The 15,438-nt window shown below is 36.2% G+C and overlaps 2 protein-coding genes across 2 annotated transcripts; one reads left to right on the top strand and one right to left on the bottom strand.

Annotated features, from left to right (window-relative positions):
• Positions 1 to 4,453: 4,453 nt before the first annotated feature.
• Positions 4,454 to 5,209, top strand: LOC113350476 (F-box protein At3g07870-like). Its single transcript, XM_026594617.1, has one exon. The coding sequence runs from the start codon at positions 4,454 to 4,456 to the stop codon at positions 5,207 to 5,209; it is 756 nt and encodes a 251-aa protein (XP_026450402.1).
• A 150-nt stretch (positions 5,210 to 5,359) lies between these two features.
• Positions 5,360 to 8,397, bottom strand: LOC113299779 (peptide methionine sulfoxide reductase MsrB-like). Its single transcript, XM_026548870.1, has 5 exons — positions 8,123 to 8,397; positions 7,226 to 7,337; positions 6,124 to 6,189; positions 5,769 to 5,966; positions 5,360 to 5,656 (listed from the first exon to the last, which is right to left on the bottom strand). The coding sequence occupies exons 1-5, from the start codon at positions 8,343 to 8,345 to the stop codon at positions 5,629 to 5,631; spliced, it is 627 nt and encodes a 208-aa protein (XP_026404655.1). The 5' UTR covers positions 8,346 to 8,397; the 3' UTR covers positions 5,360 to 5,628.
• Between the last annotated feature and the right edge of the window lie 7,041 nt (positions 8,398 to 15,438).

The raw sequence follows: 15,438 nt of genomic DNA on the forward strand, positions 1-15,438 counted from the left end.
CAACAAGATCAGAGCATGGATAGGATAAAAACAATTGAAGTTTACAACATCATTTAAAATAAAAACTAACCCTTGAGGCACTGGCTATTCCAGTCCTCTTGGGTGAAGCACTGGCTAGTCCAGGCATGCCCCAACACAACACACAAGCCTTCTATTTATACCCAATTTCAATTCCCCCAAAATACCTAATTTCTAAAATTAGGGTTTACAAATTAAATCAAAAATTCTTACCAACTACTTCTGATATCCACTCAATTAGCTTGACCCACGATTCCTCTTCCTCTCCTGCTCACTCTTCTGGTACAATTGCCCTAACTCGAGCTATTCCATCATTTTCTCTCCTAGGGTTTCAGGAACTGTGAAGAGGAGAAAGTGATAGAATAGTAGGCTAGAATGATGGGGGATTAGGTGGTAGTGATGGGTTCGAGTGTTTGGGGATTTGACGGCTCGTGGAGGGGAGTGGTGGTGGTTGAGGCGACGGAGAGGGTGGAGTTGGCAGGAGCAGAGCTCGACTGCTCGAAGGAGGAAGATGAGAATTTGGGTAAGGTGCGTTTGGATGAAGGGTATAGGTGTCAGGTGTTGTACTGTTGAGCGGAACATCAAAATCTGATGCACATCAAAGCGAAAGCGTTGGATTATCAATTCTAGATTGATTCTAACGGCAAGATGGAAGCAGGTCTTGAGCGACCGTTGGATGCGTGACACAACGAAACTGACGGCTCAAGATGGAGTTAGGTGCTATAGTGTTTGACAGGAGCTTCAGATTTTGATGAACTATGATGAAGCGACCGTAGGATGCTGAGATGATCCAATCTGACGGCTGAAGATGAAGGCGGGTATGGATATTGGAAATGGGTTTGGGTAAGGGTTTTGGACCTTGGGTATGCCAAGCCCATATCTTCTTTAAGAACAATTCTTCCTTGTTAAGCCCATTTCTAGCCTTTTGGTCTTGTGTACAACATTCCTCGCGGCTTCCTTGCGTAATTCCTCCCGACTTTTCACTACTTTTCTGCTCTTTTCGCTCCGCAATTCATCCAAACTTTAATTACAACCTAAAATTGCAAAATAATTAATAAAAATATTTATTCTTGAAAACAATGAAAATACAGAATATGGGATAAAATGTAGAATTAATGCACAAAAGATGAGTTAAATGCCAAGAAAAATATATAGAAATATGCACTTTTTAGCACTCATCAGATGGTTCATATCTACCGATGCTGGGTAAAAGTAAATTTCAAAAAAAAATTGTATGTTTTTGAAGTTACGATCGGTTGATACCAATGTCAATATAAATCGATTATGGAGTGTAATTTCAAAATCGGTTGTATGGACAACTAATATCCACCGATTCTTAGTGTTCTTGGTGGATGAAGAAAACCAACCCAGAATTGGTATACGGGTGCCATATTATCGACCGATTCTAGGTTAGAATTCTTTAAAAAAATCAATCAAAAATTTTAAATTTTTTCGTTTTAACACAAGTTTTCATATCTAAAACGATAGTTCTACTAATAATCAATTAAATTAACATTAATTAACCGGGAACATATTAGTCATCAACTAAAATAGGTAGATAACGAGTTATTGGAATTACATCATGATGACCTGTTTTGGTCTTTTAGTGATAAGCCTCGAATTTATCTTTCTCGAATAAAAGGCATGGGCCTAAAGTAGGTTTTAGGATTTGTTCTATGTTAGGATTTTTATTTCTTAGTTATATTAGGAATCCATTCTAGGTTAAGGCACTTATTCCTATACATATAAGTAAGAGCCCCAGCCCATTGAAATTTTTGTGTTGTTTCGTTTCGACATAGTTTTTACTCTTTCTTTGCAAGTGGTAGGAGTAGTTAAGTATTCAATGGAAGATGATGCGAAGGGGATCCTCTCTCCCCTTATCTATTTATTCTTGCGATGGAAGCTTTCTCGAGACAACTTAATCATTGTGAACAAACCAACCAGCTCACAGGTATGAAAATATCAAGGTCTGCACCAAAGATAAATCACCTGCTCTTCGGTGATGATTGTGTTCTATTTTGCAAGGCTAATCAAGTGCAAGTTAACAAACTACTCAAACTCATTGAAGCTTTCAGTTCATGCTCAGGTCAACTAATAAACTTCCATAAGTCGGCAGTCTTCTTTAGTAGAAATGTTCTGCCACATCAAGGCCAACTTATCAGTGGATTACTGCAGGTAAGACAGCTAGATATCAAGCAAGAGAAGTATTTAGGGTTGCCAATTTTTGTGGGTAGAAATAAAAAAATTCCCTTCTCAACATTGCTGAAAAGATGGAGACAAGGTTAACAAGATGGAGTGGCTCGAATATATATGAATCAGGCCGTTCTGTAATGATCAGGAATGTCACTAATGTCATACCCGTTCATCATATGATAAGCTTCGAATTACCAGATGAAACAATAGGTAAACTAAACTCTTTGCAGCAAAAGTATTGTAGAAATAAGAAAACAAACAGAGCCAAACATCATATTTCATGGTCAAATGTCAATAAGCCAAAGGAGGAGGGAGGTTTAGGATTCAGAGATTTATCCTTGTTCAGCGTTTAGACCACTTTTTGAGCGCTGAATGGTTCAGCATTTCAATCTCGTTGATAGTTGAACTGCGAGAAGTTGCTAGGAGACAGAACTATCAACTAGCAGTGTAAAAAAATTTCCTACACTTTTTTCATGATTTGCAACACTTTTTGGAAAATCTAGCAGTTCAATCTATCCCATAGGGGTTAGCCTTAGCTAAAAGTGCGTGGAAATTATGTACAGACGACAGTTCAGTGTGTGCAAAATCACTCAAGGCAAAATATTACAAGGACGAAGATATCTTTAATGCGCAGGAAAACGGGAATTCCACATGGTCGTGGAGAAGTATCCATAATGAAATGGGTTTCATTCAAAAATACAGTTGCTGGAGCATGTGAAATGGTAAGGAGATCATGATTTGGAAGCACAAATGGTAAATGGATTTACCAGGTCCACCTTCTCCTAAAGTTAGTACTCATTCTCATCTGGAATACACATATATACACCAACTGTTCTTACCTAATACTGGTACCTGGAACTACAATATGGTAATCTCTCTTTTCGAAGCCACAACTGCAAGTCTAATTCTGCAACAAACTATTCATCATCAACATGAAGATAGAATTATTTGGACGTTGGAAAAGAATAGAGTGTTTTCGGTTAAATCAGTGTATAGAAAGATGTTTGAGGAGAAGAATATACATACTCCAGTGAACCCAAGAATGAAGAAACTTTGGAAACTTCCCTTACTGCCAAGGATAATTCAGTTCTTCTGGAAATGTCTCAAAGACATACTACCTACAAGGGATAAGCTTCTACATGTTATCCAAGATGGAAATCTAAGTTGTCCAACTTGTTCTCAAGTTCCAGAAACTAACACTCACTGCATTTTGAATTGCTCAAGTTCTAAAGGGGTTTGGTTTGCAGTGCTGGGAATTCAGACTCAAGGCATCAATAATCTTCAACACTGGATCTGTGAAATGTTTGAGAAGTACTTCACTAATCAGTTACAAGAACATCATCTTTGTAAAATAGCTATTGTGGCCTGGTGCTTATGGAATGCTCGTTGTGATAGAGTCTTCAATGGGAAAGCTACTCCACCGAATGCTATTGTGCTAACCTGCAAAAAAGAAATTTTCTAGTTCGAAAATAAACCCCCTGTGATGACTATATCTCCTGCTCATGAAGATAGACGTGATCTTCATTGGATACCTCCTGATATAAACTCTCGGAAAATTAATTGTGATGGCTCATTTCTTGATACAAATAAAACAGGTGGTCTGGGACTAATCATTTGTAATTTTGCACGTGAACATCAAGGTCCCAAATGTATCTTCTTGAATAGAGTGGAGAATGCAGAACAGGCGGAATGCAGAGCATTTTGGGAAGCGGTTCAATGGGAAAAGTGGAGTTCGAGCTCGATTCAAAGCTTGTTGCAGATGCTGTGAACAATGAGAGTTTCAGTATCGACTGAAGAATTCATAATATGATTCTAGATATAAAAATTTTATTTAAAGTGTTTAACCTTTGGAGTTGTTCTTATGTTCCAAAGGAAAAAAATAAAGTAGCTGACATTTTGTCCAAGCTAGCTAGAATAGAAAGATTAAGTAGTGTTTGGCTTACTTTTCCTCCTAGTAATATTGCTGCTCAGTTACAGGAGGATACATCCTTTGTAAACACTCATAATTAATCAAATTCTTCTTTCAGTTTCAAAAAAAAAAAAAAAAAAAAAGAAAAGAAAAAGAAAAAAATGATTTGTGGAGTTCAGTGCAACTCTACTACCGCGACATTGATAATAGCGACGATGACAACGAAGACAAAAACAACACTCGGTTCTCTTTGGACACACTTACGAAGATTGACCATCCTCCCTTTGATATCCATGATCAACGGTTTAGTGTGCAACGGTTTAGTGTGCGTCAATGACACCCCCAATGATATCTGTGATCCAATATACATCTGCAATCCCATCTCTGGTTGGTTCATGTAACGGTTTAGTGTGCGTCAATGACACCCGCAATCATATCTGTGATCCAATATACATCTGCAATCCCATCTCTGGAGAATATGTTAATCTTCCCCGACTACACGAAAAGCCATATGATCCCTTTGATCATACGGTAAGTGGGTTTGCCTACCACCAATCCACCCATGAGTATAAGGTTGTTAGAATCTTCTATTACAGAGCACTAGGAGTACAAGTCGACGTCCAAGTATACACTCTTGGTGACAAACAAGGATGGAGAAACAAACAAGTGTCCACACGGTACCATTTAGTGAACTCTTCTGGTATATTTGTCTATGGAGCACTTCACTGGAAAGATTACTCAAAGAAACAAGTAGTGGCGTTCGATTTGGGGACTGAGGAATTCCAAACTCTCCCATCACCCCCTTGTGTCTCCATTGGTTGGGGTATCCAAGTGCTAAGAGGGTATTTGTGTGCTGTTGATATCCAACCTGATAATAATTGCGTGGACATATGGGGATTCAAGAACTCTGGCACGGAGCCTAACCATCCTCGGAGCTGGAGTAAGGAATTCAATATAGAGGTCAATGATTCGGAGGGCGATATGAGATACCGTTGGGCTTGGCCCTTGCACTTGCTAAAAACAATGAGATTTTATTGTGGTACCATGGAGAAACTTTGTTTATTTACAACCCAGAAACTAAAATTTTAAAGAAGTTATGGAACGATGGCGACCGGAATTGGAGGTTTAGACAAGCAATTCCGCACATAAACACTCTTGTTTCGCTCGAAGCTTTAGGAGAAAAGTCCAAAAGCCATACAAGAAAAGCAGTAGCCTAGCTAGTTTAGCAGCTCAGGTATCTCTGACAATATACTCTTATTTATAAGATAGAATTCTTTTATTTATTTTTTCATCTTACCATGTTTATGCATCGTTTCCAAACAGTCTAAATATACATTTTTGTTAGAAGAAGTGCAAACAGTGATCTGAGAATAAGGAAACTACCAAAAAAATCATGAGAGAGAGCTTCTTCTATCAACTTGCCAAATTTAGTACAGGAACAACTTGCTCACTAGAAGGAAATTGATTCAGGACTTTAAACTTCTGGTACGTAATGACAACACTTGGAACTATTTTGATTTCAGTTTCAGAGAGGCACTGCATCACATAAGCATAGCACAGGAAGATTTTACATATATTCAAAGTACATGTTTCAACAGGGGAAAATATTATCGAAATAAATTCGATTAATGAGAGGAGTAGCCCTAACCTGTTAATGCAGTAACGTTTTCCGGTAGGTGGAGGGCCATCATCAAAAATATGACCAAGATGGGCATCGCACACATCACAAAGAACTTCCTGCCTAGGCATGAATATAATCGACAAGTCTAATTTCGATTTCACGTTATTTCCTATGGGTTGATAGTATGATGGCCAACCAGTTCCGCTGTCAAATTTCGTGGATGATCTACACATACAACATTCATTAACGTTCATTAACTTAGCACTGATAAGGTGGACCCAGAAGAATTATTTAATGAAAAATAATAATAAATAGGAAAAGGAGGCCCAACTCCGCAATATCATTAGTGTGCACCTAGAGAGAGAGATTAGGTGATACTTACTCGAACAAAGGCGTGTCACAACAGATGCAGTGATAAGTTCCTGCGGATTTTGTGTTCCAATACTCCCTGAAATTCAGATAACATGAATAACGAATCATCAACACTACAATATTGCCACAACTATGATAAGTTACCCAAAGGTCGTTTGATGTACTTACCCTTATGGCATGTTATTAGCTTCTCTAGAAGGAAAATATAATTATGGCATGTTATTAGCTTCTCTAGAAGGAAAATATAATTAATGAGAACTACAATTACTTTTCTACTGATTAAATATCTGGAACTAAATAAACTACAAGATTTGAGGCATCCTAGACAAAGCTGCTAATTCCTTCAAGAATGTGTATGGACCCCATTGAAATTAAAAATGACAAGCATCTGATTCACATCTTACTCCCTCTTGCCACCACATTTTGCTCTAAATCAAAATGCAAAAAAAAAGGAACTAAAATAAAGTGTAATGCCGGTTGCTGCATACAAGTTTTGGCACACAAAGATAAAGTGGATAGAGATTGAAGAAACAGAAGAAGAGCAGACATGTCTAAATATCTGATACCACCAACGGAGGTAAATGGAATTACGAAGTCTTTCTAACATGTTGATGATACCGAGAGTGGGATAACTTAGGCGGAAAGAGACCTGATACGAACATCTTCACTTAAGCCACAGTACAGGGAGTAGAATAATACAGTATCTAAGCATAATTAAACTTTAAGTATGATACCAACTCTACGATTTTTACTTCCACCACATTTTTCGAACATGATACCCCATATTTGGATTTTGAAGAAACCTGTGTCGGTGTTCGAGAGATGGCGTCATACATTAATGCTCTAAGTAAGCTCTTCATGAGGAAACTAATATATTGTAAAACACGTGCCTTTCACTCAAGCAGTAGTATTGAGTTGAGAAAAAAAAAATGACCGCTTCACATTTTTGTTTTGATACTCATGTATTGTTGCAAAATCTCTCATGATGCACGAGAAGTTTTCTGCCTAACCAAATCACTTGAGTTCACATTGGTTCATGTCTTATCATTTAAAGTTTTATATGTAGGTTTGTAGAATCTACCGATAAAGTATTATTGAATTGAATACTGTACCCTGTAAAAGCCCTCTCAGTTCCCTTCTTGCGAGTTACGTAGAACTGCTCACTAGTGAGACGCTTCTTCCACTCTGCATCACTTACGGAAGAATAATCTCCCCTGCCTGTCTCTGCACAAAGGAAGGTAACGCACTTAATGAGGAACACTAGGTAGCACAGATATGTGATATCATAGAAGTTACATTGACGGAAATATCTCATAGAAGGAACATTGACGGCAAGTTAAAGAAGATAAACGTAAAAAAGTAAGGGTTAAGAACAGTTAATAGGTCTATTTCTACTTTGAAACTTTGCAAACTGGTCCTCTCTCAATTGATACTGTATAAACGAGAGAACCGCGTTACCTAACTTGCATATCATATATTTTTGTCTCCACAGGATGTGGCTCATGGCTTCCACAGACATACAGTTGGATTTTCTTTGTAACTTGCATGTTCTTGTGCTATTCTTCTCATTGGATAAATTGCAATGGCTGATGATAACATCACCCAAAGCCTTAAAAATTATGAGTAGTATAACTTTCTCAAAAACAAAACCCGAATTTGTTAAAGGGGCAGTAGAAAATATACTAAATTTTCATCCAAACTAGGTGATTTTATCCGCTGAAGATTGCAATTTTGCAACGATTAGTTAAGAATAACAATATCAATATCAACCACATCAAGAAAACAATCAATCAGCAGTCGAAATGGCAATATGAACATAAGGGTCTTTCACAATTCATTATGTTTTCAAGTAGAAAGTATGACGAGAATTCAGAAACTGGAAGTTACAATGTAAATGAAACCAGAAGCATCAGAGAAACAGAACAAATCGGAAATTGAAGCAACCAAGTGAAGAACTAAGGTGGAAACTATGAGTTAACAAAAATAAATAAACAGAGAGAGAGAGTAACCTTGAACACTGTTATCTGGATTTTGAAAAGACGACGTAGAAGAACCCATTACAAGAAAATTCCGATGTGATTTCCTTGAAATTGAAGGAGGGGAATTGGAAGTGACAACAAGATGAGAATTGGATAGGAGGAATTGGAGATGTTGTTTCGATTTTGGTGATGACGGAAACGGGGATGATAACCGGTGAGCTGAAAGTCTACTGTAGCTTATATTCAAAGCCATTTGTGTTTATTTTTCTGTACCTCTCCAACACCATCAACTTTTGTTGATTATTTTTGCGGCCTTAGATCTATTTGCATTCGTGTAGCTTTTTACACCGTGGAATGTGGATAAAATCAATGAAGATCAACTATAAAGTGAGTGTTCGGGTTTACAAACACGACTTCAAAATGTCAACATTACTCATAGGGGTACCAAATTAAGTGGGGGTGTATCAAAATTATAATAAGACAAACCAGATTTTTATATAGGATAAAACAGTTTTTGCCTTTACTTAGTACACCCCACTAAACTGGCACCCCATTAGCAGCCTTGCAAAATGTGTCGACTTCAAAATGTGTCACACACGAATCTCTATAGGTATTGATTACTCATGACCGATGATTTGATTCCGGTCCATTTTCAGATCCTAAAATTGGACACATTAATAGCCTGCTTAATTTGGAGCCTAGGTCAATTATTTGGGGCATGTTACTATCGCATCTAGGATGATTTGGTGTCTATCATGGATTTGTTGAATACTTCTTCTATTCGGGTTCCCATAATCTCGTCTAAATCTGTTATATATATTCGCCCAAAAGCTCTCGGACGAGGAGTGATCGTGAACTCGACATTCCGCGTACCATGCTTTGGTGATTGCCAATTTTTTTGCGGAGTCAAACGATGTCATTTCTTGCATGTGGAGGTATGAAATGAGTAGTTATGAAGTATATGGAGTGAGAGGGAATAGAATGAGCAATTTTGGGGCAAATTGGGTCCAAGGATAAGGTCTCTGTATATATAGAAAGACCCCAACGGCTAGTTTTTTCGAGAATTAAAATTTGGTACAATCGGTCTTCTCGAATGTTCATAAAAACCGATTATTCTTGCATGCCCATTAAAATCCGTCTTTATGTTTGGCAACATAAACCGGTTGTGCCTGAAGATCAACAAAAAAAAGAGTAGTACTTTCCACCGATTATAATCCGTTTATATTTGCACATGTAATACGATTCTACCTAGAGGAGGATACAGAAAAACTGACATTTCCGAGGCATTAAGAATCGGATTATACTAACACGCACATAAACCGATTCCATGGTAAAGCCTTAACAATCGGTTTATAGGTGCATACGTCGTATAGTTCGGATGATTATGTTTTGACTTGTTCTGCCATTTTCAAACATAATAACCCACACTTAAAACATAATCATCCAAACTTAAAACATAAAACATAATTATCCAAAACAAAAAACATAATTATCCAAACCATAAACATAATAATTCAAACTTAAATAGTTATGATAATATAATGTCATCAAGGATCAGCAACATCAACGTTATTTTCAGCTCCAACACCACCAGCATTGGCAGCTGCAACAGCATCACCGGCATCGGCAGCAGCACCAGCTACAACAGCAGTGAACATTTCTTCCCACATCGTATCATTCTTAGAGTCGGTCGCCCTCCGTGCTGCAATTTTATTCCTCCTCATTCTGGCAAATTGGATGAGCTCAATCAGCTCTTTTATTGAAAGCTGGTCCGCAAGTTTCAACGCCTAATCCAACTTGGTCACCCTTCCAAAGGCGAACTTGTACATGTTCATTTCCACGATCTCCGGTTTTCTGGCACCATCCTCTTTCTCCATGGGGCGGTTAAAGAAGCTCAGATAACTGAAGTCCATATCTACAACAAAAAAATCAAACTACAAAATCGGTTTATAAAACAATACATGTAATCCGATTATAACAAGAAAAACACACAGAAAAATGAAACCTTGAGAATCGTTTTATGTGGTACATATATAAAAACCGATTGTGAAATGGAATCTGAAGAGACAATTCCACAATTGATGCATTAACACGTACATAAAAACCGATTTTAAGAGCATAGAGTTCAAAAAAAAAAAAAATCGGCTAATGCTAATGCACTTATAAATCGAATCTGGTGATGTCTTTTCATATTCTGATTTCTACCTGAAATCGGTCGATGCTAGTCATTATGTAAACCAATTCCTCTGCATGCTCTTCATGGACGAAGAACAAAATCCAGAATCGGTTGATACAATGAAATACACAAACCGATTCTAGATAAATCAGAAATTTTGATTTTCAAAATTAAAGTTTTAAACATGTAAATCGATGAAGAAATGTGAATCATAGAACTGATTGATGGAGATTTACCTTTTCTTGGTTGGATCGGAGATCGTTGGAGAAGAAGACCAAAAAATATAAATTAATTAGGGTTTATGGAATTTGAAGGATTAGATGAGAATAGAAGTATTTTTTTGGTTTAGTTTTTATGTTTTTTATTTTTTTAACAAAAATGGTAAGGATTAGTATTCATATGGGTTAGTAAAAGGATAATTTTTGGGGTTAAATTAGTCTTTTTATCAAATATAACACCCCACTAAGGTTGCACATGGTCCGGCACGGCTCCATTCTCTTATGGAACCGGTCCCTGTACTTGGTGTTGGTCGGTACCTCCTTTTGAGGACCGGTACCTGTACTTGTACCTCCGGTACCGGTCCGGCACAACACCGGTACCGGGTTTTTACCAGTTTAGACTAGATCAAAGAAGAGATATTGCTTCTTCCCTACAAATTACACAATCAACAAAATCTCAAAACTCAAGCCCTAACATACATCTATTGAGTATCAGAAACACAATTCTGAGTTCTTCATCTTCTCGATTCCACAACCCATACTTCAATTTCATTAATCTTTACTCAGTTACGACATCATTTGTTCTTGATTCAGAACTGCATCTCATCACATAAAACCTAACTTCTCTGTCAATTGACCACATTGAGCCCTAATTCTTCATTATGAACTTCTCCTCATCGTCACTTCTTCCATCTCAGAAATACCCATCTTCATCAACAAAAACCCATTAATGCAAACACTGATTAGGTCGTCAGCAGCATCAATTCATTATGTTCTTCATTAAACATCAATTCATTATGTTCTTCATTAAGTACCAATGATATTAATCCTTCCTAGTTTGGGGCCTAGGCCATTTATTAGGGGCCTATCAGATTGCTCTCCCATCTTTAGCTATGGGTGGGCATAAAAAAAAAAGAGGATCCCCTCACACTCTTAGATTCACACTATCTCACATTTTCGAATATTTTTTTTTCACTTTTTTTTCTTCATAAAAGAGTAAAAATCCTCAGGAAATTACATTAACATAACCGATTTGGGAATCAGAAAACAATTAAATTCTTTTTTAATTTCATTACACAATCATCAGATTCATAATATCTCCCCCAGTTCTTGACTAACCACCCTAAGTTCCCAGACTTAACCACCATTTTAGAGTTCCAAAGAGACCAAATCGTATCACCGGGAAATATTAGTTTTGATACAAAACTAATTTGATTGCATAAAGCAGTGATTGGATCAGATCTAACCCCATGATTTCACGAACATGTACATTTAAGTAACATGATTTAAAATTTTAAAATACCAGTATCTACAAAATCTAAAGTAACGGGAATCACATTAACGCGAGTCTTCTGAATAGGTCTTTAGGTGTCTGAATCGGGACGAATTGGCCTGAATCGGCATAAGAGTCTTTGTAACATTTGCTCTAATCGATGAAGTTGTGAATGATGTTGATCTTGTTAGTGTCTTTGTTTCCTTTGTTGGAGCTGAAGATGTTTTTGTGGCTACTGGATTTGATTTTTTTTTCCACAAATAACCATGTTCTTCCAGTTAAACATGTCTTCAAGTGAATAAAGAAAAAGATCATACCATAACCGAATCAACAAAATCCCAAAACTAAGATTACATAAAATTAAAACAATACCCAACAAATACCAATGGACACTATCACCAGGGAAGAAACCCCAACTACTAAACGTAGAAGATGGTGATCATGCCGAAGGTAAAGATGTTGCTGCTTTATCTTGCTCATAGAATAGCTCTGAGTATGAGGAAAAGTACTGATTTTTTCTTCCTACAAGATCAAAAATCAACCCTGCATAATCATTCACACATCTAAAACACAAAACTAGAATAAAGCAAGAAGAACAGAACCCTGCATAATCATAGAATAGTTTTTTTCTCAAAAACCAAACAGTGGCGCATTTGAAGCTGATATTTTGGGAATATGTTCGTTTTACAAAGCTCAACATATATAAAAAATGAACACATTCGAAACGTATAACTCCACCATCTACTACTTTGAAAATCAACTATCGAAAACTAACGAATTTTCGACGGTTAAAATTAAGATCGGTAGATGGTGCGGTTTAGCATTTCGGAATGTGCCCATTATTTGTGGGTATGTATAACTTTGTTAGACAAGCATATTCTCAAAGTATTAGCTTCAAGTACTCTACAGTAGTTTAAGTTTTAGTGAGAAAAATATCTCCCAAAGTTTGAGATAGTGTAAATCTAAGAGTGTGAAGGGATCCTCCCTCTTAAAAGAACTGCCAAAATACTTAGGGTAAGCAAGTATAATAAAATAGACTTCTAACAACAACAACAACAAAAAGGTGCAACAAGATTGCCTTTGAACTAGCGTCTTTCACAATGTTAGATTTAATAGATTAGACATGATTTCACCTATTTACCACCCACACTTTTCCAATTTTTCACACCCTAATTATCTTAATAGATTTTAAAATATCCTAAATACTACCTTTATATATTTTGAATTTAAATTCTTTTTATCCACCCCTAAAAACCCTAGAACCCATACTACCCACAACCGACACCATCGCTTTCTTTCAAAAAGGAGAACTCCTTTAGTCCCTTTTATTTCCTCTAATTTGCCGATCTTATACGTGTGTTCATACAATGATTAATAAAATTCATAAACTTGAAAACATCAAATCCAGAACTACTACCACTATGTAGGGCAGTCATATTATTGACGATCACAATTTCTTTAGTCGTTTATATAGCGATGACTAAAACTCAAAGAAAATTAGGATGAAAACTGTTCTGGGAAGTTTATACTTGACGAGTATAACTTTTCTTAGTCGTTCATGTACACACTAAAATTGTCGTAATCCCCACCCCTGAAAAAGGTACTCGTTTATGAATAACTTAAATACCCTAGCTCTTCAAGATTAACTCAACTAAAGATGCAAATGTAGGTGAGATATAGATCAATGATCAATTGAATTTTAAGAAGCAGTTGGATCCGCTGAGAGTATAAACTTGTTATAACTGAAGCATGACTTGGGAAATATGAACTAACAGTTGGAGGTGGAGGTTTCGTTGAATGGTTGTTTCAAGACTAGGGAAGTCTATGATTTGTTGGTGAGAGATTACGAGTCTTATGATTTTATTAGTAAAATCTTGAATTCTAAAATTCCTCCCAAGGTTTACTTTTTTGGTTGGACGACTTTATATCACTCTATTCCTACTAGATGCATGATGCGACATAGAGGAGTTGGTGTTAATTCGAAATTATGCGTAGGAGGAGACTACCCCACATTTATCACTTCACTGCGACTTTGTCCACACAGTTTGGAATCACTTATACATGATTTATAATTTAATTATGTAGTCGACGTATTCTGGGCGACTAAGACTGCTTTTGGCAGTCATTTTCTGGACGATTACGACTGCATTTGGAAAACGTATCCGCTTCAATGTTTTGATTATATTCATTTCATCAAAATTACTTCAACGGTTTATTAACACTCTAAGTAATATCCATTAAACATTACTTTTTGCCCTATATTTTATATAGTGGGATCTTCTATAATAACAATTTATGAGTTATTCGCTTATTTTTCAACAAATTAAACGATAAGAAGTAAAGAAATAATCTATTTTTTTGGTGTAATATTATAAAAAATAATCTTAATTCAGGGTTAATAGCTTTTAAATAATTTGTTAATGGAAAAGGACGAAGAAGAAAATAAATTGATGATGAAAAAGATAAATAAGAGTGTTAATAGTTATAGTCAAATTTAGTTTGACTTTTGTATGTAGTAAATAGGATAAAAAATAATTGAAAAGTAGAATTACTTTAGGAATTATAGGGAGTGGAAAATAGTAAAAGCATGGGTGCAAATAGGTGAAACCTTTGACATTATCAAATCGTGGTCAATTGTGAATTTAACCATAATTACCTTTTTTTTCTATTTTAAGCAGGTAAACAATGGAGATGACGACGGAGTTACAACACAAATTGACGAGGATATCAAAGACTTGGATTTTTATGTAGTGACGCAAATCTTGGTGAAGTATATTTTATTTTTTCATAACAATAGGGCGAGGATATATTGAAAAAACGGCCACTAGAAAAGTGAACTACAATACATATACATGAATGTGTAAACAACATCATCCAACTACAAATTAAGGTTGATCAAGGCAACCCATAAAAAAAATTGAGTTCAAATCCTAATTAAATAACAGACACTTAGCTTGACACTTCTAGCAGAATTGTAGAATGTTTTACTTCTTCATCTTCAAATACCTCACCAAATAGCAAAAGAAAGAAGGTTGCATATCTTCTTAATTTTGTTAGAACCTTCTTAGGTCCCCATTCCCCAAAGCACAACTTTTGTTTTATTAGCCAAGATCCAGTCCTCCTTAAGAAATATGACCAAACTTTGAAAGTAAAAGTGGAATGCAAGAACGAATTATCATTTGTTTCAGTGTGAGAGACACATAAAAAACTATTATAGTTATTGAATTGTACGTGCACTGAAAAGATAATTCAAAGTTGGAGCACCCTTGTAGCATAAGGTTCGTACCAAAAAAGAAACTTTTAAAGGTGCCTTAGAGTTCTACAATTGCTTATCCATAAAACCTTAAAAAACCTTCATCTTCTTATGACCCATAAGCATTTTCCAACATCCCCAACTAACCAAATTCTATCATCTTCAAACTCAGATAATAAATTTCTAGGTTCACCAATTATTTGCAATAAATGTGCCACACATCTCGTAACTCTTGTTCCTTTAAATTTCTTGGTAAATGTAAACTCAATCCCCTTCCAGAGTGACCATATCCTTTATTACACACATTCTCTTCTTAGAAATCTTGTATAAAAGAGGAAACATAAGGTTCAATGGTTACTTTCCCGCATTTTTTTATACTGGCACCATTATTCAGAGTCAGTCTATAATTGACAACAACAAAAAATT

Source organism: Papaver somniferum, chromosome 1, assembly GCF_003573695.1.
Source record: "Papaver somniferum cultivar HN1 chromosome 1, ASM357369v1, whole genome shotgun sequence".
Lineage (NCBI taxonomy): Eukaryota > Viridiplantae > Streptophyta > Magnoliopsida > Ranunculales > Papaveraceae > Papaver > Papaver somniferum.

Excerpts from the sequence above, each read along its gene's own strand:
- LOC113350476 (XM_026594617.1), top strand. The coding sequence starts at position 4,454 with ATGACACCCCCAATGATATCTGTGATCCAATATACATCTGCAATCCCA.
- LOC113299779 (XM_026548870.1), bottom strand. The coding sequence starts at position 8,345 with ATGGCTTTGAATATAAGCTACAGTAGACTTTCAGCTCACCGGTTATCA. Across the intron at positions 6,190-7,225 it reads ACTGAGAGGGCTTTTACAGG|GGAGTATTGGAACACAAAAT; the intron begins GTACAGTATTCA and ends TCTGAATTTCAG. Across the intron at positions 5,657-5,768 it reads AAACGTTACTGCATTAACAG|TGCCTCTCTGAAACTGAAAT; the intron begins GTTAGGGCTACT and ends TATGTGATGCAG.